General features: G+C 43.1%; 1 protein-coding gene across 4 annotated transcripts in view; it reads left to right on the top strand.

Annotated features, from left to right (window-relative positions):
• The window catches only part of CHD6 (chromodomain helicase DNA binding protein 6), a 211,541-nt gene that overhangs the window by 75,874 nt on the left and 108,091 nt on the right, over positions 1–27,576 (top strand). For all 4 annotated transcript variants that reach the window (XR_016387920.1, XM_022592389.3, XM_089896896.1 and 1 more), the window contains 3 exons: positions 6,914–7,434; positions 22,426–22,573; positions 24,374–24,523. Coding sequence is in view for 3 of the 4 variants with exons in the window: in XM_022592389.3 (XP_022448097.2) it covers positions 6,914–7,434; positions 22,426–22,573; positions 24,374–24,523 (819 nt within the window). In the remaining variant the exon portion in view is untranslated. The remainder of the gene's footprint in view (positions 1–6,913; positions 7,435–22,425; positions 22,574–24,373; positions 24,524–27,576) is intronic.

Here is a 27,576-nt window from a genome sequence, read left to right as displayed (position 1 = left end):
CACCACCACCCCATCCTGTTTTAAAAGCAAAAATATGAAGATAGAGGTGGAGACTTGACTGACAGGTTCAAGGACTTTGGGGTAGAGGAGCTTTGCAGAAATTAGATCGTCAAATCTGTTGATCGCTCTTCAGTCCTTAGCTTACCTGCTCCTCAGCAGCATTTGACACCTGTGATCATTCTGTCTTAAAATGCTCTCATCCTCCGGTTTCTGTGAAGCAACACTTTCTTACCCTTTTTCCCTCCTACATCACTGGCCTGACTGCTCCTTCGCCCTGCCTGTAGGTTCTTCCCCCTCTGGGGACCTTAAGTATTAGTGTTCCGCAGGTTAGGTCCTGTTTCCTCTTCTCTCTTTATCCATTCTTCTTGGGCGGTCTAATTTATTCACATAGACATTTCCCTTGGAAAGTGTATCCAAGAGCGTCCTGGACACCTCTGCCTGAAACCGAACTCTTCTCCTCCTGGTGCGAACCAGCTGTGACCATGTGAGGAGCCATGTAGGATTGAAATACCTGCTTCATCACCCAAAGCACAGAACTCCTGGGTATGGAAGGATTGAATATGCTGAATACAGGGAAAAAACTCACAAACACAGAGGGGACACACAGACACATGCACACACTGACATTGTCCCTGTCCCTCCTCAGATGAGTCTTGCTCACTCAGCCTCAGCACAAATGTATTTGCCAAATGAATGCGTCCCAGTGCAATTGCAGTGTGATAAAGGCAAGGATATGTGGGGTTTTCTGTCTTTACTGTATTCCACAGGCAGGCGGTAACTATAAGGAGAAAGAGAAGGTGAAACAATAAGACAATTCTAATTCCAACTGGAAAGTAGCTTTGCCACCTGGAATGTCCACAGACCAACTCGTTAGTAGTAGTAACTACTTCTTATTTTGTATTTTCATTTTATTATTTGGACTTTAAAAAAAAGACAGATCTCAAACTTAGTTAAGCTTGTCTGCTTTTGTGTGTGTGTGTGTGTGTGTGTGTGTGTGTGGTATGCGGGCCTCTCACTGCCGTGGCCTCTCCCGTTGCGGAGCACAGGCTCCGGACGCGCAGGCTCAGCGGCCATGGCTCACGGGCCCAGCCGCTCCGCGGCATGTGGGATCTTCCCGGACCGGGGCACGAACCCGTGACCCCTGCATCGGCAGGCGGACTCTCAACCACTGCGCCACCAGGGAAGGCCCTTGTCTGCTTATTTTTATATTTAGTTGATTTCTTGATATTAAGTAAGTCTACACAGAAAACACTTTCCTTTTCCTGGGGAAGGTGGAAGACCCTGAAGCGATGGGCAGCAGGGGCTCCCTGGGCCGCTCACCGCTGGGTTGAAATTGGAGGAAGCGCTTCTGGGTGAAGGGTGTGCAGGGGCCTTTGCAGCCCGAGTGCAAAGTACACTCTGCCCTGCCCTCAGTCAGATGTAATCATAGTGCTGGCGCCTCTCATATTCTCCCTTTGATTCCTGAATACTGATGATTTGGAGGAGTGTGAATTGTCTGGCAAACAATTTTTCCTTCGTTATTAAAGTCTGTTACATCTATGTGAAAATTTTTCTATTATAAGTATATTGAAAGCAATATTCTCATTATTGAAAATTTAGATGTCTGTTTAATAAAAAAAATTTTAAAAACCCAAATTTGCACAGCCTCAAACGATTAACATTTTATTTTCTCCCATTCTTTCTTCTGTACACAGGTATTTGTTGTCATCTTTGTTTACACGTACAATTTTGTAGATGTCTTTTTTCAAATTGAAAATATTCATTTCATCCAATAATCATATGATTGAGTTTTACTGTAAGCCACAAAGGTCTTGGGGAACACCACAAAGTCACTGTCTCATGAAGCTTACCTTCTAATCATGGGAAACAGGTAAAGGCAAACAAATAATAACTTAGAGAAAGTTTTGAAAAAAGAAGTGAAAGTTGCCCGCAATGTTATCTCCCAGACATGATGATGGTATGTGTCCTAAATTTATTTTAAAAAGCTAATGTTGGGCTTCCCTGGTGGCGCAGTGGTTGAGAGTCTGCCTGCCGATGCAGGGGACGCGGGTTCGTGCCCCGGTCCGGGAAGATCCCACATGCCGCGGAGCGGCTGGGCCCATGAGCCATGGCCGCTGAGCCTGCGCATCCGGAGCCTGTGCTCCGCAATGGGAGAGGCCACAGCAGTGAGAGGCCCGCGTACTGCAAAAAAAAAAAAAAAAAAGCTAATGTTGATATAGCCTTCTTAAAAAAACAAAAATGGGATTCGATCATAGGTTTTCTTTTTTTACTTTCCCACATGTTGTGGACACTTTTTAAATGTCAACTAAAACTTTGTGTAACAGTGGCTGTGTAGTAGTATTCTATATGATGGATGTGCTGTTAATTTAAGCATTTTCCTAACGGTCGACAAATAGAGTATTTACAGTTTTTTACTCTATTAAAAATAATTCTGTATCAGATATTCTTATACATAAACCTTTGGAGTATCTAAATGTTTCCTTAGTTTATGTTCTCAAAGAGAAATTGCTCACTTTAAAAGCATATCCAAAATTAAAATTTTAGTATTATTGCTACTCTCCCCTACAAAAAAATCTTTTAATAGTTGATGCTCCTGCCAGCAACATATGAGAGGACCCTTTTCAGTATATTCTTACATTGAATTTTTAAAAATTGAGATACAATTCACATGCTGTAAAATCCACACTTTTAAAACATGCAATTCAGTGGTTTTAGTATATTCACAAGATTGTGTAAAGATCACCACTATCTGATTCTAGAACATTTCATCATCCCCCAAAGAACCTTATGCCCTCACCAGTCACTCTGTTTTTTCCCTCAACCCCTGGCAACCTCTACTCTACTTTTTGTCTCTATGGATTTGCCAGTTTGGGGTATTTCATGTAAATGGAATTATACAATATGTGGTCTTCTGTGCTTGACTCCTTTCACTTAGCATAATTCTTTCAGGGTCTATCCATTTTGTAGCCTGGGTGATTTTCTTAGATTCTAATTTGCCTTTCAAGTACTTGAGTGATTCTTAGGGGGATAACCCAGGTTTGTCCTTGGACCTCTGTTTGGGAAGCATTGACCTAGGCTGTAATCTTTCCATGAGTTCTTAAATTCTTTACAACTGACCCAGAACCTGTTTATCTAGATTCACATTTTTAAAGTGTCTTTTCTAGGAATATTGTAGGTTGATGGTCTTCGATCAAAGAAATGTGTTTTATTACTATCAGTGCAGTTTATGAGTTATCATTGTTGCATGTTTCATCAGTCAGTCTCTCTCAGTTTTATCCTTGTGTTCCTAGATGCTAGTCTCTTTAAATTGTCAATGTAATGTAAAATGTTGTTACTGTGGTCCATCATCTGAAGTCTGTTCCTTTTAGGGCCATTTTCAAAATGGTAATTTAGGGCTTCCCTGGTAGCGCAGTGGTTGAGAGTCCGCCTGCCGATGTAGGGGACACGGGTTCGTGCCCCGGTCCGGGAAGATCCCACATGCCGCGGAGCGGCTAGGCCCGTGAGCCATGGCCTCTGAGCCTGCGCGTCCGGAGCCTGTGCTCCGCAACGGGAGAGGCCCGCGTACCGCAAAAAAAAAAAAAAGGTAATTTAATGCCCTTCTTAGCAGAAGTTGAAACAAAGACTTTATTTAGGCTCTTTACCTTTTCCCCCACTGACCTTGAGAAACATGGAAGAAATATATTTTGTCTTATATTTTTAATCCTCAGCAGATATCTTTTCCAGGCTCCCAACAAGGTGCCTTAAAAATAAAAGCATTTCTGGTGGATTATTGACTTTCGAGATTATAATTTCATATTTTTGGTTACTAATATCTGCCTTTTGGAACAATTCCTCCTTTTTTTTTTTTTAAAGAAGGTGTTGGGGGTAGGAGTTTAATTAATTAATTTATTTTTCTGTGTTGGGTCTTCGTTTCTGTGCGAGGGCTTTCTCTAGTTGTGGCAAGCAGGGGCCACTCTTCATCGCGGTGCGTGGGCCTCTCACTATCGCAGCCTCTCTTGTTGCGGAGCACAGGCTCCAGATGCGCAGGCTCAGTAGTTGTGGCTCACAGGCCTAGTTGCTCTGCGGCATGTGAGATCCTCCCAGACCAGGGCTTGAACCCGTGTCCCCTGCATTAGCAGGCAGATTCTCAACCACTGCGCCACCAGGGAAGCCCACACTTCCTCCTTTTTAACACGGGCTGATTGACGTCTTGTCCCAGCTCTACCAACTTCCTAGGAATACATCTTGACAAATTGCTTTCTCTCTCTAAACCTCTAAATCTCTAAACAGATTATCTTATCTGTAAAATGAGAAGTGGACTAGACAACTCTCTAGGATTCCTGGGAATAGAATTGCTGGGACGTCAGGTAGGTATGTGTTTAGTTTTATAAAGAACTACCTGACCTTTTCCTAAAGCGGTTGTGCACACCATCACATTTAACGTTTCTAACCAAATGTCATCATGCTGGTCTGGTGGCCTGGTTCCCTGACATGTCGTGAAATACTCAACGAAACAAGCATTTGGCCAGAGGATTCAGATCCAGGCTTCTCGGCTCACTAGTTGTATGGCCTTGGGCACATCACTTAGCATCAATAATCATTCATTTCTCCATATACAAAATAGGCAACATGATGCTAAGTTTGTAGGATTGTTGAAAAGATTAGAGATGTCATGAAACATGCTTTGCATAATTCTGAGCATATCCATTTGATGTCTGTCCAGTAGCTGCTAGCTGCTGTTACTGTTATTGCCTAATGATTGAATATCCAGTTACCATCACGCCTGCCTGAGATACCTGCTCAGCTTTTTGGAGAGCCCCAAAAAGAGAGACCTTGACATGAGGTATGAGTTGAGGAGAGAGTCTCACTTTGACCTACAGAGTGCTGCCTTGATGGAATTAGGTCTTCAGTGTATTGTCTTTTAAAGCCTTTTAAATAAACAAACCTGTGTCTCTTGCTTTTTTAGTGTGTCCACCCTTGCATTATAAGCAAAAACTTATTCCTTGAGGGCCAAGTGTCCCTGGCACATAATTAAGTAACATCCCAGGGATGGTTATGTGGTCATAGGATCCCACTTTTAACCGGGTACCTGTTACAATACTGTTTCTTGCTGTCTTTTCTTTTTTTCTCTTTCTTTCTCTCTTTTTCTTTCTTTCTTTCTTCCTTTCTTCCTTTCTTCCTTCCTTCCTTCCTTCCTTCTCTTTCTTTCTTTCTCTTTCTTTCTTTCTTTCTTTCTTTCTTTCTTTCTTTCTTTCTTTCTTTCTTTCTTCTCTCTCTCTCTCTCTCTCTCTTCCTCTCTTCCTTGCTCCCTCCCTCCCTCCCTTCCTCCCTTCTTTTTTTGTCTTTTTATTGTGGTAGAAAACACATAATTATAAAATTTACCATCTAAACCATCTTCTTGTATTTTATTGATTTAAATTTCTTTTAAGTTTACTTAGTTCCTCTTTTTCCTAAGCCTTAAGCACTGAATCAGCAATGAGGGAGTCAAACTGAATTGTTTTCCCTTTTGTTCCCCCGCCCCCAAGTAGTGAGTCCTGCCAGAATGACCAGTTCCCTCTGGATTTAGGCTGTTTATGACACTGGACTTTATTTATGATAAAAAATCCAAAAGAATCCTCCTTTTCTTTCATCACTTTCTCCTGGGATTCTCAGTGTTATGTTTGGGAGTATCAGACTATGAAAGGGAACTGGGAAGAACAGCAGGGAAATACGCAGCTGAGTTTTGCACTCCCCGTCAGTTCCAGGGTGGGCCAGGAAGTCTGAGCAGAGATTGGTAACCAGAACGCCAGAGAGAAACCACACCATCTGGCAAGTGTCTGTGCCCTTCAGCACAGGCCAGGCCTCTTGGTAAGAGAGCAAGCTACTCACAAATGGGGCTGGTCCTAAGCCATCATCCAAAGACGATTGTAACCATCTTCCTGGAAAGCCTGCTTGTCTCTCCCTAAGTTATTTCTTTGTTCCCTGAAACTAGCACCCACGTTATTATCAGATTATTGGCAACCCCAGCCTTGTTATGAAATGACAAATGTACTTTGTGACACCAGGCCTGAACACATGAGCTATACCTTCTGCTTCCAAAGGGCTGTTTCCTTAAAAGTTGTCATGTTAAGAGGCTTCACTTTTATTTGGTGGTGCTCCAAAACAGCTTGGAAATGTTCTTTTAGCGTTGCCTTCAGCACCTATGACACTTTCTTTCTAAAGGCATGTATCACAGTAAAGCATCCTCCCGTACGTTAGTTGGTTTTTGCAAGTCGTCAAAGGTTATCTGCTGCTGAGTCTGGTGACAGAGTTAGATGATCATACAGAAGAACACTATTTCTAGTTAAAAATAAAAGGTGTAGTTTTGAATGATCCAGATGTTCTCATTGACAGTCAAACCAGGTGAATGTTAACGCTGCTTGATGATATGTGAGAGCAGAGATTTGGGGAAATAAAGCAACACGTTGAGGTTGACCCCACATCCTTATCACCCTGGTGACATCACCTTTATTCATGAATACATTTGAACAGTAACTTGTATATCAATATGATAAATGCCACTCGGGGTCAGAACAGTGTGCCTAGGATTCGTGTCTGCTAGCAGAATCTAAAGGTATTTTGTGGGAGACTGTTGTTGCCAGTTCTAGAAATGGAGCTTAAAAAGGTGTTTCAGATTTCTGCACGTAACATGGAAATCCTTCAGGTTTTTACATACAAATTACCTACATAATATTACTAACAACTTAGTTCACAAGGGCCTTGCTCCACAAGGGCTAAAGCAAACATAATGTGTGTCCTGTTTGCCACTCTGTGCCCATGACCTAGCACGGGAGGAACTATCACATCGCAGGCACTCAGGAGATGTTGAACAAGTCCATGCATTCAAAGTTAATACCACTATTTGTGTGAAGCTTGCAGTGGAAGAGTAATATGCTTGTCTCTCTCTCTTTTGCAGTTGTCAAATTTAAAAGTCCTGAATCACTCCCCAATGTCTGATGCCTCCGTCAATTTTGACTACAAATCCCCCTCCCCGTTTGACCACAGCACTGATCAGGAGGACAAAACTGAAGATGTTGCCCGTCCCTGTCTGCCCCAGAAGGACCTGCACACTGCTGAAGAGGATGCTGAGACCCTTTTCCCCAGGAAAACGACATCCCATAACGGGACGGAGGACAGTGGAGGAGGCGGCACTGGCGTGAAGAAGAAACGGAAGAAAAAGGATCCAGGAGAGCAAGAAGGGGCAGCAAAGGGAAACAAGGACAGGGAGCCCAAGCCAAAGAGGAAGCGTGAACCTAGAGAGCCAAAGGAGCCCAGGAAGGCCAAGGAGCCCAGGAAGGCCAAGGAGCCCAAGGAGCCCAAGCAGAAGGACGGGGCCAAGAAGGTGCGGAAGCCCCGGGAGGCCTCGGGCCCCAAGGAGGCCAAAGAGAAGAGGAGCGGCCCTGACTCTGCAGCCAGGACGAAGTCCAAGAAGGCCAGGTGCGTCCCTTTCTTCCCGTCCCGAGCCCCGGGCTCTGCCTCCACAGAGAGGCTGTCCTTGGCCTTACTCCAGCCCCCCTGGACATGACTTCCCCACTTTCAGCCAAAGTAAACCACCTTCTCACCTCCTTAATTAATACTGTGCCTGCAATTTCTTGCCATTCCCTTTGGATTAAGGAGAAGTGAAGTATGTTAGCACACACAGGGTGTCAGGGAAGGGGCGTCACAGGTGTGATACGGGGAGGGCAGCGGTTTGGGAAACGGCCGCAGTGTAGGCTGGCAGAGGAGCAGCTGTCAGGAGGGCGCACAGTGCTGGGATCTGGGAGAGCCGTGGGTGTGCGCAGAGTTCCAGGCAGAAAAGGGCTGCCTGGCTCCCCTGGGCTGCGAGCTCTCTAGTGCAGGCCCACGCCTGGTCTGTTTCTCTCATTCGGTATCTAACACGGTGCCTGACATGTCAGCAGGTGCTCAGGAAACGGTGAGTCATTGAGACCAGAGGAGACAGACGGTAGTGACCTGTAGAGAGAGCAGAGGGCATGGGGACAGATTGGCTGCCGGGGTGATGTCGGGGGCCCTGGCTGTAGATCCTATCAGGATCCAACCATACACTTTATTCGGGGAGTTAAATATTTGTCATCTGTATACAAATGTAATGTTCTTCGTTTCATCTCTTTTTAAATTCTTGGTGGAGAATATTTAAACTTTTTGCGGATGTACAAAATAAAAAATATATAACCTCTGTATATTTAAGGGGAATTTAAGGAATTTAAGTTTCTAAAATGTAAGTGCAGAGGCAGAGTATAGACCAGGAGCACCCATAAAGATGCAGGGGTTGATGCAATTGCTAACAGAATGTAAAGTAATGGGGCCATCAGACCTGTACAGGGTCAGGCATAAAGGAAGTACATTTTAAAGAGAAAGCACTTTAGGTGGCGTGTGCTGCTACTCAGAAATTATTTTATGGTTCGGTTCATTTTCAGAAGGACAGTTTGTTGGGACCAGATGGATAATTTTCTAATCCAAGTTAAAACCGCCTTATAATATTCACTCCCTTCTGCCTGGCAGGGGATTTTACCTTTTGTTTATCATAGAGGCTTGGGTGGGATCCCAGGAATGTAGTTCACAGTGAATGGACATAAAATAACCTCACCGGAAGGTCAAAAGAAGTAGGTAAAATCAGGAGTCTGACTAACAAGCAACGTATGGGCCCTGTTTCCGGGTGAACCTCGTGCGCACACACTGATGTCTGATGTGGGTGGAGTGGAGTTTCTTTCTTCTGCCAAAAACTTTCCAAATTATTTTGGAGAAGCTGAAGAGGTTCTTCAGTGTGGCAGCATGTGTGAAGAAGGAGATTCAGACATGAGCTAATGGAGTGGCTTACTTTGGTTATTGCAGGAAACAAAGAAGAATCCTCAAGGATGGTGTTTTAGAATTAGGGCCGTTAGAGGAGGGTCTGACAGCTCTAATAAGGAGTTTGGTAGAAAGTCGTAGGTATCAGGGCTCACTTTAGCCACTGGTCTCTGGTGCTTACAATTTTATCAACTTCTTCTTAAAGGAATTCATATTTACTTCGTGTGGGATATGAAACAAGGTGACGGGTATACAGACATTGCCGTAGATTCCATTTGGGGGCAATGAGGAGGAGGCATTTCACAAACCAAGGTTGGATGTCAAATGTATGCATAGCAATATTAAGGGAAATGATTTTGATCTAGTTAGGTTGTATAAAATATAAGTGTGTTGGAGAAGTGCTTCTGAGTCTGCCAACTTAGAAGACAGCAGAACCTCTTGAGGTTTAGAAATCCAGGAGAAACACTCAGAGAGGATGCTAACAGATAGGGCTGGTTATCTCTTTGGGAATGTCGACAAGTTTCACGAGGCTCTCAACCTTCCTTGATTTGGGGGCTGTGTAAGACTGACCTGTTAACATCGTGGAATTCTTCCATGTAGCCCAGATAGGGTTCTGGACTGGTGAGCCTTTCTTATCTTTTATATATTTATAAAATTGCTTTGGCTCCTTTAATTTATGATCCCACTAGGCAGCAAAAGCAGTTCTAGTTCTGAAAGGACATTAGTTGATAAAAAATATGTTGGTAATTAAGTCTTATTTTTTGTGCTCTTTGATTTACTCTCTTGCAGATTGGCTTAAGTACATGTTTTGATTTGAGCCTTTATTGATTAGCCCCTGGATAACACTCCGTGGTTACAGATGATTCGCTGGATGCTTGGATTATTGGAGGAGCTTCACAGCTGATTTAAGGGCTTCTGGTCTTTTCCTGCTTCAGTCCATCTTGCCAGCTGCCACCTGGCTAATCTTTCTGAGGCCCTGCTGTTATCTTACTTATGTTTGTAGCTGGTAGTGGTGGTCAGTCAAACCCCCTCTTCCCTCTCTCCTTTCCAGATCAGCTGGGAAATAGTCAACTGAGATGGAGATAGGAGTTATCAGCTTTATTATTGATGGACCAGATTGAAGGACTTGCACTGGCTTGTGGCCAGAATCGGGCTTCCTGTTACTCACTCAGTTGAGTTTATCCACCAGAACTGCAGGCATGTCCCTGAAGCAGAGGGAGGACCCTGGGCCCTGGGTGCTTCATTCCTTTTCCCAAGTCTCACCAGTCCCATAGGTCCCCAGTGAGAGAAGGTCAGGGAAGTGAGAGGAATTCTAAGAAGGGCTGAAAATATGTGTCCGGTATTGTTCCCTCCTTGGGAGTAGGGAAGCATGAAAACATGGAGGGCAGGGAGATGGGATTCCCTCTAACAATTATACCTGCTTAGACACTTCTGATTGTTCCTACTGCCTCCAGGACAAAATCCAGACTCCTTCTTTTCTCTGTTATCCAAACCCTTTGGGGTCTGACCTCTCCCTGCCTCCTGGTCTCTGGCAGCAGACCTGGCCGGCTAGGTGCATCTCCTCAGGCCTTAAATGAGGTACTTGGCTCCCCCTTCTCTGGATCGCTCCTTTCCAGCATGTGATGCCCTTTGTCCTCCTCTCAGACTCCCAAGCCCTTCCCGTTCTTCAGCTCTGAGTGCAAGTCCCACCCAGTTCCTCCACAGAGCTCCCACACCCTGTGCTAGCATGTCCCCTCTGAATTTCCACAGCCCTTGGGGCCTCACTTGTATCACAAATCAAAGACGTTTAGACCTTGAAGAATAAAAGAGATCTAGTCCAGCTCTGCTGCATGCAGCCAGGGAAACAGACCCACAAAGAAGTGACTTGTTTGCAAGGATGTGTCATAAACGCAGACCTCCTGATTCCCAGTCTTATACACTAACCTCTGCAATAAGCTGTCTCTCAATCATAAACCAGTATTTTCTTGTATATATGACCTGTCTCCTCAACAAAAGTGAAGTGCCTGAGGTCAGGACCACCATGCTTTGTGTCTTTTATGTCCCTGGGGTTGGTCAGCAGAGAGGTTTGTTGGTTGTTGGACACATAGAAGGGGTGTGTGTGAGTGTGTGTGTGTGTGTGTGTGTGTGTGGTTTATATATTATTTTAAAATATTTTATATATATAATTTGTTTTCTTAGAACAAATGGATAGAGCTCTTCTCCCTGAAAATGAGATCCATATAAGATCCCATTGTTAAATAACAGTAGGGGGTTATAATGAAATATTTTATTCTTATAAATTTTATAATTTTAGAAATGAAAACTTCAAGGTAACTTGTCCAAGGCACCAAGCTAATGAGCAGCACTGTCAGGATTTGGCTCTAGGCTCACCTGCCTGTAAAACCCACTTTTTTCTCCACAGCTTTGCGCCTCTTTTCACTTTGCTAGGGAAGGTCAGGAATGGATAACAGTGGGACGATTCCAGTGTCAGAGAAATTGGTTTTTCATTTGTAGGAAACGGCCCCTCTTCTACAGGATTTTAGTTTGCACACTCCGTAGGATCCTCTCAAGGACTAAGGTGGCCCCAGCTTTTTCCTATGCTGTTTCTCTTTGCATTTGAGGCAGCAGATAGATAATTGAACACAGTTCCCCTCCTAAACAGATGACAGTGTCTAGCAGATGTTCCTTTTCAAGGATGATATTAGTAGTGACGAATATCTACTTACTGCTTAGCGGATAAAAGCACTCAAGTAGGAGAAGCCTTTAAAAAAACAAAAACAAAAACTACCCTCTCTTATGGGGATATATATATACGTATAGCTGATTTACTTTGTTATAAAGCAGAAACTAACACACCATTGTAAAGCAATTATACTCCAATAAAGATGTTAAAAAAAAAAACTACCCTCTCTGCCTTTCCCTCCAAACTGTCTTGGAGTTTGAGCCTAGTTCAGTCCTTTATTATATAAAAAGCAAGAAGGCTCCTCCAGGAAGCCAAGTTAGGCTCTCTGTCATTTCCCTGACTCTGAAATTTAAAATTCACAAGTATAGTTTATTTGCTTTTACTCTTTTTTAATTATAGTACCTTTTCCCGAAGAGGATGGGGCCGCTGGCATAAGAAGATATACACAAATACACGTACACCTACAAACACATACGCAGACCTGTACATACATGGACACCCATGGCCCGCATAGCTGCAGCGAGGGGCTCAGAGAGGAAGGCAGGCCTCAGGTTTGCGAGGTCAGGTAATGTTGATAAGGGCTTTGGGAAAATGCTTTGAGATTAGAAAAGCACTGGGCCAGTTCCTCAGGGAAGTCAAATTTTTACCAGTTGAGAACATTATGTGACGTAGTGGATACGGTCCTCAGCAGTTTTTTACATCAAATGCTTCTATGTGCCTGTGAATTTCATATTTCTTTTTTGAAATGGCCTTTAGTAAAAGTCAGCTTCATGGCATTAAAGCACGGCTTGGTGAGCAGGAAAGATGGGCCATTCCAGTGTGCGTGAGGGCGTCAGGAGGTAGGTCAGTGGCCCTTTGGGTCGCCCTCAAACCGGGAGCCAGGCGCTCTGACTGCGCTGGAGGTTGCCTTTGTAAGTCAGGGTCTTGAGTGTTGGTGTCCATGTTGTTGGTTGAGGGCAGAGCATAAGTTTTGGAATTTCCACACGTCACAATGGTTTATGTTCTCTCTCAAAGTCAAGAAGTGAATCAGTGTGCTGGCCCAAGTGGAGGGCTATCTAACATCTGCTAGGAATGAAAAAACCAAAACGATGAAAAGAAATGAATGGTCTCATTAGCCCCAGCTTCTGTGCCTCAGCTTTTTACCCCCATTTGTTTGGGTTTGTCAACCCAGAGCAGATCTTCCTCCCAAATTCGGTAGGTTTGATAACATCCTGGTAGGAAGGTTTTACTTTTTCTGATTTTTGTCTTTGATGGTTGCTTCTAGAGAGGTAAGCTCCAAACCTGATTGTATCACTGTTTGAGCGGTGAGTCAGCTGATAACTGGGTTGCAGGAGGGGTAATAAAATTCAGCCAGTTGAGCTGTGCCTCACTGTTCGAAGGTCAATCACCTGTCTTTGTTCAGCGTGCAGATCTTTATGGAGGCCCAAGAGTGTCCGTTGACAAGTTTCTTTCTGTTGGGAGACTTTTTATATTCTGATCATTTATTAGAAGAAAGAAGACAAATATAAAGACATGAGTGAGTTCTGAGTAGAGACCCTCTGCTTGGAACCCACTGGGCGTTATGTTAAGTAGGGAAGAAATCTAAATGATAATGTCAGAGACCCACCTCTAAAGCTTTGGACTAAGTCACCATTCCTGTTTTTCTAAGAGCTCCTGGAGTGCTTACTCTGTAATTCCCAGGGCTTTCTGAATTAGGGTCTGGTGTATAGTAGACCTTTACTCAGGCTATAAGGAAACAGTTACTTAAACAAAAATGCTTGATGAATACCTTCTCATTTATTTATCTAGTATGTATTTATTGCCTCCTGTGTGCCTTGTTTTGTTTATAAGTACTTTTGTTGGGAATGGGATAGTGGAGGAAGGAAGGTATCACAGGGGTATCATCTATGAGCCTTGTCATTGGGGAACTTTCTCAAGTTAGAGAAACAGCCTTGCAAGTGTTCCAAAAACAGGCAAAAATATAAACAAATGAAAGAACCTAGTATAACTGTATATAGAATTAGCTGAAAGGATTTAGAGGATTAAGAGTATTTAGGGAGTTCCCTGGTGGCTTAGTGGTTAGGATTCTGGGCTTTCACTGCAGTGGCCTAGGTTCTAGCCCTGATCAGGGAACTGAGCTCCCACAAGCCACCTGGTGCGGCCAAGAGAAAAAAAACCAAAAAATAGAGTCTTTCAGTTCTGGTCTAGGGAGTCCCTTAAAAGAGGTGAGTATTGAGCTAGTTATTAAAGGAATTAATAGATGAGAAAAGACTTAAAGCAAAATGGTATTTAAATAAATGTTCTTTGCGGGATTTCCAGTTTTAAAATGGTAGGCCGAGCATACATTTATTTTCCCTTCTTCGTCAGATCTTTAATGAAATGACAGGAAGAACAGAAGGGAATAAATTCTTCGAAGATAAGAGATGTTATGAATTTCTGGATGAGGGAGGCCCATAGTATCATACTGATGGGTGAATACTGTAGAGGGAGTCCCAGCTGAGAGCACATGCAGGAGCTATGTCTGTAGCAGAGGTAGAAGTGCTTCCTCCTCACAATGGCCCTGGCAGCCCTGGAGAAGGGCCAGAACTGGAGGTGGCTGATCAAGGGACTATCGGCAGAGTAGCTGCATGATTATTCAGCTCCAGGCTGAAGTCAGACAGTTACTCTAAAGATATTGAGCAGTTTGCTCTGGAAGAGGGTCTAGGCTCCAAGTGGAGACTGACATCCACAACAAGGGGGCACAGGAGCCCAGGCTTCTCTGCCTTTCCCTGCCCATACCCCTAAAAGGGGGAGAAAGGGGCAGCCACCTGTGTGTGCAGAGTCCCAGGCCAGGCCTCCCATTCAGGGTTGAGTCTTGTTGGAGAAGGTGACTTACTCAGCAGCAGAGAGCCTCATCCGCCACCTGCATTATCAACCTCATTCATTTTAAATAGGAATAGTCCACCAAAGATCCCGAGACCATAGAGGAAAAGCAGCAAAGAAGCAGGAAAAAGAGGAATGACCAGGACAACTGTCCTCAGAAGAAACAATTCAAGGAAAAGGACTTGTAAAGATTTTAAGTTAGTATCCTCAGATTCAAGATGATGTCTTGTCTGCAAACAGGAATGGGTTATCACGAAAAAGGAACAGTCAGAAAACAAGAAAGGACTAATACAAATTTAAAGCACAGTAGCCTAAACTAAAAGAATTCATCAAAAAACTTGAGTAGAGTAATAGGGGAGATAATATGAGGTGTAAATTCATCAACTTTTGTATCAGGATGTGAGTAGCTCTTGCTTAGTGTTGATAAATAAAGAACTAGAGGCATGAACATATTTGGAGTTAGAGAGGTATCAGTCAAAAGCAAATCTCCCTGGAAAGTGGGATTTGGTGATTGTATGTTTCGTTATAAGCCCTTCTACATTAAAAAAAATTATTTTCATTTGCTTTTAATCACTTTTAATAAGATTATCTGTTAAAACTCTGCTTTTTTCATCTTAAAAGTATGTAATGTTTTTGTTTCATTTTTTACTATGATAATGTCACAGACTTGTATAATCTTTGTTCTGATGGTGCGAATGATATGATTAAAGGGATTGAGGACAAGCAGATATGGTTCACATTTTGTCTACAGATGACTATATCTGCACCCAAACCATTTGTTTTGGGTATGTGTTTTTCTTTTAACCAATATCTATTTTTTAAAATATTTATTTATTTATTTTGGCTGTGCCGGGTCTTAGTTGCAGCACACGGGATCTTCGTTGCAGCACACGGGATCTTCGTTGCAGCATGCGGGATCTTTTAGTGGCAGCATGCGGACTTCTTAGTTGCGGCATGCAGCCTTCTTAGTTGCAGCACACAAACTCTTAGTCCCCGACCAGGGATCGAATCAGGGCCCTCTGCATTGGGAGCGCGGCATCTTACCCACTGGACTACCAGGGAAGCCTCTTAACCAATATCTTAAAAAACCTATGCGCAACTCAGCTCTCTCTGTATAGGCTGGACGAATATGGGCATTAAGTAAAAGTTGGATTAAGTGTGCAAATGAGCTCTCTGGGGTAATGTCCACGTTTTCAGTGCTATACTTCTGGGAAGAGGATCAGAGCCCGTGGCAAGGTCTGGGTCGGGAGCTTTCTGGAGAGTTGTTCCTCGAGTGGGGCAGTGGATCCTGGGCTGGACTCCCCAGGTGCGTGCACATCTGCGGAGGCAGTAATTGGCATTCTGAGCTGTTTTCAGTCATCCTGAATTTGGGGGTAAAGGCAACTCACTGTGGCAGTAACTGATTGTTTCCTGCTAAGACTTCGATGGACATTTTATAAGATTTAATTTTAAAATAGGAAGGTGAGTCATTTTGAAATAATGCACTTGGTTTGGTAGATTAAATTTTTTCAATAGCTGGAATCCATGGGGGCAAAGTAATAAAAGACTCATAGCGGTGAGTCTCGTACAGTGTTGTGACGCATACCCAGACTTTCCTACTCATACTCAGATCCAGCACTCCGTTTCTAACTCTCAATTCTAGCAAAGAAAGCTGGAGGTTGGGAACTGGAGATAGAGCTAGGAAGAAAGTTGAGGAAGTCTGTCTGTCTAGTGATTTAATAGTACAGTTCCGTATATGGAAGGCAAAAAAGGTATTTATTTTCCTAATGCAACTGCGGAAAGTAAAGATGTATAAAATCTTGGCTAATGAAGTTGTGTAGAAGACAGGGTGAGAGGGCTCTGGGGCCGAGGCCTACTAATAAACTGTTAATTGGTTATTCCCAACAGTTGTCCTGCATGAATGGTATAGTTTATATGTTGGAAATTTCTTGCATATCATAAATACTTGATAGGTGCTTCTTTAAAGCGGATATATGGATATATGTTTTATTATAAAATCAATTTGGGTTTTGTTACTGAAAAAGGGACTTTGAGCCTCTAAAATCTTGTCTGCCATTTTTTTCCGTCCTCTAAGTTAGTTTGTTCTAACTCTGAAAGCTGGAAAAACGAGGATTATAAAAATTACACTGCTTCGATCCAGCCTCAAGTGCCATTAAATGGTGAGATTATTCGGCCTTTGTATTATTTACAACTCTCTTGGTTACAAGTGACATAAACCCAACTTGAATTAAGTTAAAGAAAAAATAACAACAAGTGAGTTCAGTGGTTTTAAGGAATCAGAACCAGGGGCTATACCATTGAGGATTCCACAGAGATCTTTGTCTCCCGCTTTTCTGCATCTCTTTGAGTGTCAGCTCCATCCTTGACAACTGCTTTCCTTCTCAAGGTCGAACTGTGCCTGCCTGTAACTGTGGGCTCATAGCTTAACAGCCTTGTACCCTAGGAGGAAAGAGATTCATTTTCCTGCCCACTCCTACCAAAAATTAATCTTTTTTTTTTTTTTTTTTTTTTTAAGGGAAAGAGTCCCAGGTTCGCCTCTCTGGGTCATGTGTCCATCACTGTGGTAAAAGAACTAGGATACCATAGCCCATCCTGACCTTCTGTTCACCGTCGTGGTTTGGGGGATCAGTACTGATTATTAGCAAAAAGATGCTGAGCGAACAGTATCCACCTCAGCCGTGGAATAGATATATATCAGAATAATTTATATTTATATATATTTATATGTTTTTTTCCTCCACCATTTGAGAGTGAGTTGCAAACATCATGCCTTTTTATCCCTAAATACTCCAGTATATCTTTCCTAGGAGTAAGACCATTTTCTTATGTGTAACCATTTGTCTAGTTACTGCTTTTGTTTATGTACAACTAATACGCAATCTGTGGAAAGACACTGTAAGATCATGCAAATATCCTGTTCCTCTTCAAATTGTTCTCCCCCCAGATTTAGCATTCCTCGATGATTCTGGACTGTACATATCTTTACGACAGTGGTTACAAAATGATTTTCCAACTCCACCGATTCCTCTCCATTTACTGTTTGTATTCTATAAGCAAGAGCTTTCCTTTCTCCCTCATTTTCTCATTATTTATCTGTCTATCTGTCATTGGAATGGATTCCTGTTGTTTTCAGTGGCTTATAATTCATTACTGACCTTGATTACTTTGGTGCTCAAATGGCCCCAGTTGTGACTGTGAGCTCTTTAAGCTGACTCCTGTGCCTTTTTGACGTGCTGCCTTAATTTTGTTGAGCACTCCCTTTACTCTCTGACAAAACAAGATGTTTGAGGCTGAACTTACAACTGCCCTGTCTTGGAATCAGCCATTTTTGTGAGGAACTTTGGTATTAGAAACCAAAATCTGAGTGCTATGTGTGCACATTGCTTTTGGAGCATCTTTGCTTTTCAGCTCTTTCGGTTGTCAAAGCTAGGGAAAAAATACACAAGACATACACATGGACATATACGTTCATGCACGTATGTACACACCTGCGTGCACACAATATATTCATAATGCATATGTACCCATTTATATGCATGTGCTCATACAGATACTTACTTTAGAAAACCTGTGATTACACTGAGGCCTCCAGTTCAGATCCATCCCACAATATCTTCCTTGCCTTACACCATTTCATATTCATGTCTTCCCACTTCTTGGGTGAGAACCACAGCTCCTAACACCAACACATTTACTCATTTGTTTAATCCTATACCACAACTAAAATAGTTTCAGAATTGCTTCACCTATACACCTACCAGAGAGAGTTCAGGATATGTTTGCTGTTCTCCCTACTTCTCCCCAAAGCTGAAAGTATATAGTCAAATATTGTGTTTATAAATTTATGAGATGTTTTTTCCATCTGTTCCGTGTGGTTATGTTATTCACTTGAAATACTTAGATTCATTTATTTCAGCTTGTTTTCATCTTTAAATTTTTTGATGTGTAACATGCTTCCAAAAGTCAGATTTTATATAAAAAGATAGAGAAATGTCACTCCTTCCACCCCATTCCCTCCACTTATCCCTTGTGGATAATCATTGTTTTTTGGTTCTTTCTGTAAAGTAAGTAGATATATGCAAGTTTTCTTACTTCCTCTTTATTCTTTCACAAAAAGTAGCGTATTACTATACTCTTTTGCACGTTGCTTTTTTCACTTAACAATGTATCTTAGAAATCATTCCATATTAGTTTACAGAATTCTTTCTTAATTGTTTTTACAGCTACATAGTACTTCTTTGTATGTATCCTCATTTATTCAGCACTAATGTTCGGACATTTAAGTCTTTTTTGTTATTTTGAAATTACCAGATAATGCTGAATAACCACGTGCATATATATTTTCATATTGTTGGAGGTGTATCTGTAGAGTATATTCCTATAGATGGAATTGTTGGATCAAAGGGTGCATACATATATACATACCTACATAGTTTTGTTACATGTTATTTGACCACTATTTTTGAAGAACGTAGAACTTCGAGGAGCAAACAAAACATTCATGGGCCAAATGCATCTGTAGGTGGAGGTTAAAATAGCAATGTGGAGGTTAAAATGTCCTTCATTTGATAACACTCAAGTATAACGTTTTCAAAGCTCACTCCAAAGACGGGAAAAACACATTTCACCTAGTCTTCCTGGAGGATGAATTCAGGTGATACTTTCTTGATGTCCTATTTGAAAATCCCATTTATAGGCTTATAAGAAATCTTTTCTTCCTGATATTTGTCTTTATCAGAAGAGCTCCAGGAAGAATTTTTTGAACTCAAAATCGATTCTGTTGTCAAAGGTAACCTCCAGAAAATCACTTTGAAGATATCCCAGGTAGAGTATCTTCTTGTTTACCCCCAGATAGGTAAGCAGGTGTCTCCAGACATTTTCCAGTTTTACTGACATATATTTAAGAAGTTTCCCTCCACTCCACCCCACCCTCAGCTTCTGGCTAGGAAATCTCGTGGTGCCCCAGGCTGGACTTTGGAGGTGCCTGACTACAGTTCCTCCTTACTTTCATCATTTAATTTGTTTCTGAAAGCATGGAAGGCAAATATATACAAGCCTTGTTGTAAGGTTTAACATTTTGAGGAGGTTCTGTGACTTCCCTGGTGGTCCAATGGTAAAGAATCCGCCTTCCAGTGCAGGGGATGCGGGTTTGATCCCTGGTCAGGGAACTAAGATCCCACAGGCCGTGGGGCAAGTAAGCCCACATGCCACAACCACTGAGCCCGCGCACCATAAACCTCGGAGCCCACGCACTGGAGCCCGCGTGCCACAAGTAGAGAAGAGAAAACCCGCAGGCCACAACTAGAGAGGAGCCTGCGCACTGCAACAAAAGATCCTGCATGGCCACAACCAAGACCCAACACAGCCAAAAAATAAAAATAAATAAATAAATTCCTTTAAAAAAATATTTTGACGAGGTTCTATTCCTTAATTGTGTCTTGAGCTTGGTTTAGTTTTCAGTGGGATATTTCACAATGAAGCATGTTTCTAGCCCATCTATATACAAATATTTAAAATGAAGATTAAACATATACAGACAAAGTTTTCCAATATGAAGTTATATTTAGTAGATAGATAAAATTGATTTCAGATGTTGGGAGAAGGATTTAGGATTTTACAGAAGATTAAATGGGGTTCTGAGCACGTGGTCATTATGGTGACTTTCGGTATATTAGCTGTCTTTAAATGTGTGTCCAAAAAATTAAGCACAAACCTTCTTTTGTTAAGAGAACCAACTATGGATTTATGAATTTTTCTGTATATTTGGGTCACTGGAATGTTTTGTTAACAATTCTTTTGGTCATAATTTTGAGATTCAAATAAGATTAAAGGAGATTTGAAGTTTTTGCATTTATTGAAAGGGAGCCTGGGGTTAAAAAAAAAAAAAAAAAAAAAAGGATCCAGGAAACATGATATGGTATAAACAGTGACAGGCTGAGTCACATGAGCTGAGCGCAGGCCTCTGCTCCACTGCTAACTTTGGGGCCTTTGTTGCTTTTAAACCTGTTTCTTTATGTGGAATACGAAGCTCATCTGCCCTGGCTCCCTCACGGAACCGTGGTTGTAACAGTTCAATGAGACAGAAGCACATAAGTGCTTTGTAGAATATAAATTGCTATGTAATTTTCTTAGTGAGAAGCCATGTAACATGAGATAAATATTCCTGTGAAAATTTGGCATCTTTTTAAACTGTTTCATCTGAGTCTCCTGTCCTGAAACTGATAAGAAGTACTTTTTCCCCTGGCTTGAGAGCACAGGTCTCTTGTTAAAATGTACAGTTCTCTAAAATGGCAGGATCCGTTGAGTTTCATTTCCTCAAAAAAATTTTCGTAAAGAACTTTGCTGGTAGGGAAGCCAGTCTTCAGCCTAGGGAATCGAGGGTGGGCTGGGTCTGCACTCATGTGATGGGTGCTCTCCGTTGTCGCTGGGTGCTATCCCGGTACGGGCTCATCCCATTGGATCTCCCTTCTCTGAACAAGGCCGGTGGTGTCCCTGTCTTCCCCCACACTTTCCAGTAACTCACCTGATGGGAAATACCAGTAATCGTGGCTCTTCCTCATTCTCCACATTCTGCCAAGACTTACTGGTACTACTTCTGCTGGATCTTTCAAATCCTTTTCACCGATGAGTTTTCATTGAGCATTTCTCGCCTAGGTCTTCATTCCCTTTTTCCCGGGCTTGCCATCATGCCCTTTTCACACAGTGAGTCTCAGCTCTCTATCCTCGTGTACTCCTGGTTTCTTTCCAGCTCCATCACTTGGTGCTTCTGTTCACTTGCCCTGTCATCCAGCCACACAGGCTGTCTTTTACTAAATGTGCCTTTAACACTCTTCCATTCCCCAAGAATGCCATGGTGGTTACGAGCATGCCTGGTTTAAATACTTTCTCTACCATTTACTAGCCATGTTACCCTGGAAATCTTAACTCACTGTGCCTCTTGATAAAATTAAGATGATAATACTATCTGCGTTAAAAGGTTGTTGTGAAGAGTAAAGGAGATAATCCGTGTAAAGGGTTAGAGAACGGTGCCTGCGTGTAGTAGGTGTTATATACGAATTAGCTGTAATTGTTATTATTCCTGTTTTTCTGTCTGTCAAAATTCTGTGTATATCTCTGCTCAAATGTGTTTTCCCAGATCTCCCCGATGACACGAAATCGTATCTATCCATTGATGAATCCATTTATCTATCCAGTAAATATTGAATACTTAGTATGTTTTAGGTATAAGACTACTCACTGTGAGGAATACAAAACTTAATCAAGTGCGTACTCTCTGTCCGTTGGGAACCTAGAGTCTGATAGGACAGCTCAGAGAAGTGTAAAATATTCATCCATTCAGCAAATGTTGATCGAGCCACTGCAGAGGATCCCAGGTCCTCTATGGTTCTGAGCCTGGTGTCACGTGTAATGACTAACTTTGATGAAAGATTAAAGTTTGAATACCTTATGCAAAGCACAGTTGAGGTGCTAGGGAGTGTAGAAAAGAGATTTTATCAGCCAGCAGGGCCCGAAAAGGCTTATTAGAGATGTTGTCATCTTAGTAGGGCCTTTCAGGGTGGATGGACTTTGCCCATTTCCACCTCTCAAGAAGCATCCATCTGCTGCATTGGGCTGTAGCTCTAGGTGGTCTGTAGGAATTCTGTCATTACAACCTCCTCAGGGGGTGGGCAGTGTTGTCTTCAGTTTTGAGCTCCTAGTACTCCAAGTTCGTATGCATAGACCATTCTCAATAGAGGGTGATGACAGATTAGGGAGATGTCTCTTCACATGTAACTTAAAGGGAGATTGGAAGTGGATGATTCTCAATATCTGTGAAGCAATTAAACTTCCTAGAGAAGACATTTATGTGGAACTGAAAGTGAGGTTTTTTTGAGATATTCATATTATTTTATTTCTTATCACATTAATCATATCTATAGTAGTCATGATAGGGGGTATAAAAAAAGTGAATTTTGCATCAACCTGTGTAGATATTTCTTCCCATATTTCTGCAAATTTCTGGGAAGAAACTCTTGTAGATTTTCCATTAAAGCCTATCCTGGCCCAGGAATTCCAGGATGTGCTATCATAACTGTAATCACACGAGAAATCTTAGTTTTAAAAACTGCCCAACAGTTTTAATTCTGAATTTCTCCTTGTAGCAAGGAGCAAGGACCAACCCCAGTGGAGAAAAAGAAGAAAGGAAAAAGGAAAAGTGAAACCACAGTGGAGAGTTTAGAGCTGGATCAGGGCCTGCCGAACCCATCCCTGCGGAGTCCCGAGGAGTCCACTGAGTCTGCAGACAGCCAGGTACAGCTGTGCCCGGAAGCCCTGGTGGGCGTTCTGGCTGCCGGGCAGCGTCTTGCTGACACTGATCCTGTTGGTCCTCTCTCCCTGTCTCCAGCCTGCATCTCTCGCACACAGACCTGGGCTGGGCTTTCAGTGTTTTAGTGGGTGGCCACAGGTTTTTCTTTAGCATTCTGGTCCTTATACTAATAATCTCCCAGTTTTTTAGTGGTGTTTGCTTCCTTCTTGCAAAGTAGCATGATATTAGGCTGCAGTAAGAGTGAATGTGGAAAGTGGAGTTGTGATCCAAACTAGGTAAGGCTCAGAGGGCCTGTTTTGCTGTGTAGGTAATACATTCAGGGCTCAGCGTGCTGGGCCAGTCTACACAAGGACACTTTCATAATCCCAGATGCTGGAAAAGCCAGGGATGGATTCATTTTGCCCAGATGGTAAGGAAACATGGAAACAAGGAGTTGCCCACCTAAGTGAGATTTCTGAAAACATGCCGAAGTGTGCCCAGGACATTGGTAGGAGTTTTCTGTCTGAGTTGAGGCTGCCTCTCTTGGACGTGAGTTCTAATATTTGAGAGTGCTGTTTCCTCTGACATCCACAGCAGTTTATCTGGGCTGTGCTACTGCATGGGGGCCATTTAGGGTAAGACCAACTTACTGCTCCTTAAGAATCATCTGGACCCTCGTAGATTCCTAGGTGATCTTTGTTGTAGTAAGGTGTCAGCTCCTAAGGTCGTAGTGGTAAATAAGTAGTAGTGTCTGGAGTGTCAGATCAGAGACCCCCTTTCACTGCCTGTAAACTTGGGTTAGTGGCTCTTAAGTGTCCTGACAGGCAGAGCAGCAAGTACATTAGGTTGATGGGAGTTGGCAGGGGGTTCAGTGTTTCTAGGATGGTGATTTGTACGTGGGATTGGGGGGAGAGCTTTTTATGTGGAATCCCTCATGTAGAATTAAATGTCATAGAGGTGACACAGTGAAGAAATGATGGGAACACAGAGAGAGCCCCAGGAGGTATCTTTTAGATGGTAAGGGGAGGGGTGAGGTCTGGCTTTTCGTTTTGTCTTGTAAGGTTTAAGTATCTAAGAGTAAGCTAGCTGGTGAATGGTTCCCAGAAGGGTTCCTACTGCTTGGATGTGATGTGTATGTAGAGATGATGTGTTTTTCTGTTTGAGGAAAGCCACTGGGTTGCTTTGTTGTAGAATGTTCTCTCTCTAAAAGGTCACAAGCTACTTAATTATAGATGAGTCCTTTCATGGTGAGTCGCGAATCTTACTTTGTCGCACTTAAGATGTCTGCTTGCATTTCAAAGGGTGTTAGGAGATTCTCAAAATAAGTCCTAATAAAATTGGTATTATTTAGTTGTTTAGAAGTACATGGTAAGTATGGTGAATTCGGCCAAAAAAAAAAAAAATCAAAACCAAAAAAACTATTAAATCACTGTCATAAACCCTGAGCTTCCAGCTATGCTGGAAGGGACCTCAAAGATGATGAAGTTACTTCCCATCCCTATTTTACTGGAATAGAAACCGATTCCAGAAAGCGGGGTGGGGGAAGCAATGATGCATAAAACACGTTTCCTTGGATTCTGAGGCTACACCTTCTTCTCTCTGGATCCTGGTGATTTAGCTCCCCTCCCTCACCTGGGTCCCATTTTGAGTGAATTTAGTCCTGAAAAGAGTTATGTTTAGGGAAGATTCTTTTTGCGAAGTTAGAGAGGTCTCCTTCAACTGTGAGTGTAGGTGAGCGTGTCCTTGTGCAAGCTTTTCCCTCTGACTCACAGATAGTCTCTCTGGCGGGTGTGTTTGTCCTGTAGAAACGACGCTCAGGACGGCAGGTGAAGCGCAGAAAATACAACGAGGACCTGGACTTCAAAGTGGTGGATGATGATGGGGAAACCATCGCTGTCCTTGGAGCCGGCCGGACATCTGCCCTCTCAGCTTCTACACTGGCTTGGCAGGCGGAGGTACGGCCTTAAGATTGGGCTGCTGGCCTCGGCTGGACAGTCATTTTGACTACTTGATGGAGCTGTACTGTGGCTCTTTTTTTAAGCGTAAGTTAGATCACCTTAACTGCTGGTTCTATCCTTCAGGTGGCTTTCTGTTGCACTTAGAATAAAGTTTAGACTCCTCACTGTGCCTAGCAGGCCCCTCTGTCATCACACTCTCCCTAATTCACCAGATTCATTTTTCAGATACATGGCTTTTCGCCATCTCTCTCATTACTCTCCAGCTAAAAGACTTGCCTCTTTTAATGCCATGAATTAGCAATTCTTTCCCACCTACTGGCCTTTGCCTGTAGGGTCCCTTTTGCCTGGAATGCTCTTTACCATATGCTTTACATGACTCTTTCATTTAAAGTAGATCCCTGCCCCTCATCCTAATGTTTATTTCACTCCTGTTTGTTTCTTTCATAGCTCTTACTACAGCTTATAATTGTGTTCTGATTTCTGATTTCATTTTATTTCTTTATCTCTCCGTGAGAATGTAAAAGTCTGATACAGAGTAAATAGCTGTTCCATGAATGGAATCACATGAACTAGTAATTTACAGTTGGGAGTTGGATTACAAATGTGTATTGAGAGTCCACTGCAGGGCCAGGTCCTAGGATACGAGGATGAGTATCAAGGCATGGTCCCTGCCTCCAGGGAGTTTTATCTGGGAGAAGAGGCATATAGCTGTGCTGATATTGTGATAAGTGCAGTCTTAGAAGTCTGTGCTGGATACAGTGGCTACACAGAAGGAAAAGTGGACAGGAGAGGGAGGTCAGGGTTTTAGGGGAGGCGTTTCTGACGTGGACCACAGCCTCACAGCCTGATGGTCCCAGAGGATGTGGTATGGCAGCTTGATGAGCTCGGCCAGGTGGTGGGGTCTGATTTGAGGAGTGGTGGGAGACGAGCCTGGAGTGGTAGGAAGAGTCATGTTATGCAGGCTTTGGCTGTCAGCTAAAGTATTTGGCCTTCCTTCGTACTGTGGATTGAATGAGGGGCAGGAGGCATCGATGGGTTCGAGCAGAGAAGCAGGATGCCCATATATGCAGTTTAGGAATTTCCACTGGCAGCAGTATCAGGCAGGAAAAGGATAGCATTAGGACCTGGTACCCCCGATGCTAGAAAGGCAGAGGGTAAATGTGGAGAAGGAGGAGGTCTGTGCCAAGGAGCTTACGGAGGAGGAATCAGAAGCAAGAGAAGAAACAGGCTGTGCGTGTAGGAGGCGCCTCGTTGCCGGCAGCACGTTCTGAGACACAGGCTGTCTTTTGTTATGGAGTCGCTGTTGCTGACTTGGCAGGATTCATGTTCTGCGTGTGCAGCAATAGCACAGATACCTGTCCTTCCTCCTGGACACTGTGTGGCTGGCTACTGGAGCTCATGATGCTTTATCTGTGTAAACCACCTTGCCTCCAGAGTAATGCATTTTCACATAATACTACTTTTCAAGCACATAGTTAAGAATAGCCCTTGCAAGACTGCTGTGAAGTGATAGGATTACATTGTTTTACAGTGGGTTTCCCTTCCTTGGAGATTTTATGGTTGGTTTGGTAGTTAAAACACTCTAAAGGATTTTATTTTCTCCTAGTAGCCATTTAGCCCAAGTCATTAACCATATTTCAGTTGTTGTTCTGTCTTCTCCTCTGGTGCCTGAAGCGCAGCATTAGCTGATCAGACAGAAATAGTTCAGGAAATTTATATATATCCTAACAAGGCTCTTTCTGTCCTCTTAAGGGTACAGCAAAGAGAAAGTTTATAGTGGTGAAACATAAGCTGGAATCTGAATTTGCATTAATTACGCCTCAAAAATTGTGACTAAATTTAAACAAGAAAGAGGCCCGATACGAGGTTTTGGCATTGATGTTTATTTAGCAAGGCAGCTATGTGGCTCTGGCTTCCACGCCACAGGGCAGACTGGACAGCCTGCGTGGGGTCGAGCGGATTGCACGGTCAGTGCTCTGTGGAGCCCTCCACTTGCACCTGTTTTACATAGTGGGCTTCCTGGCGGGGGGTGGGGTCTGAACAGAGATTTCCCAGGCCAACACAAAGCCCCAAAATCAGGGATCTCATCTAGGATTCCAAGCAATCCTCAAAGTGTCCAGTGGCACAGAAAATCAGTGGGAGAAGATGAGGCTTTTCCTTCATCCTTCTCCCAAGGCCCTTTGAAAGGGTGTCTGCCTGCTTGCTGGCTTTAGCTTGGGGCAGAGAAGGGTGTGCAGTCAGCACCAAAAAGGCCCCACTGCTACCTCCTTGCTTTCTTTGTAGTGTCTTATCAGCATGCTCAGCCCACTTTTGTGGCTGCTGGCCCCTGTCCCAGCCCCAAATTGCAACCTCAGCAGTGCTTACCTAGTGGTGAGTTGCTGAAAACATCTTTACGCATGATCCAGTCTAACTCAGGACTGGCAGATTAGCACAGCCCTGCTTTGGAGTCTAGAGGCCCGTCCCCTGGCTGGTATATGGGATTAGGGCTGGAAGTATGTTTCCAGCCTGACTGTGACTCTTTGCCTTCCTATTCTTTGCCAAACTGATGTCAGTGCCTGGAACAGAGACAGACTTTCACAGTTGTGGTACATTTAGTGTATAGATTTTTCCAAGGCTGTCTCAGTTTTTGCCTCCTACAGTTTGTGTGGTTTGTATGATTTTGCCTTTGAGACAGAAGGACTTGAATGTGGATGAAGCATCCACTCCTGGTGTTCCCCTGTGCTGCCTCCTGCTGCTTTGCAGACGGCACCCTCTGCTTTGTCTGGCCTTTTCCCATGCCTGGCGAGCTGACCGCAGTTGTTGCCTCCCTCAGGAAGCTCCCTGCACCCCCCTGAGCTGGGGATAAGTGCCCTTCCTTCCTCTGTCTAACTCTAATATGTTTAACTTCATCACTGTCCTTTAAACACCTGCCAGTTTTTGTTTCCTTCATCTAAGCCATGAGCTACGTTAGGGTAGGGCTTATAATCTTTTCTTTTTTAATTTTTTTTTTTTATGTATCTCTCTGGCATGAAAGAGCTTCAATAAAGTCAAATTTCCATTAACCCCCAGGA

This window comes from Delphinapterus leucas, chromosome 15 (genome assembly GCF_059928025.1).
Source record: "Delphinapterus leucas isolate spDelLeu-1000000601 "Yukka" chromosome 15, BTC_Dleu_Yukka2, whole genome shotgun sequence".
Lineage (NCBI taxonomy): Eukaryota > Metazoa > Chordata > Mammalia > Artiodactyla > Monodontidae > Delphinapterus > Delphinapterus leucas.
Note: the sequence above shows the minus strand (reverse complement) of the source record. Positions and strands in the feature narration are given on the sequence as shown.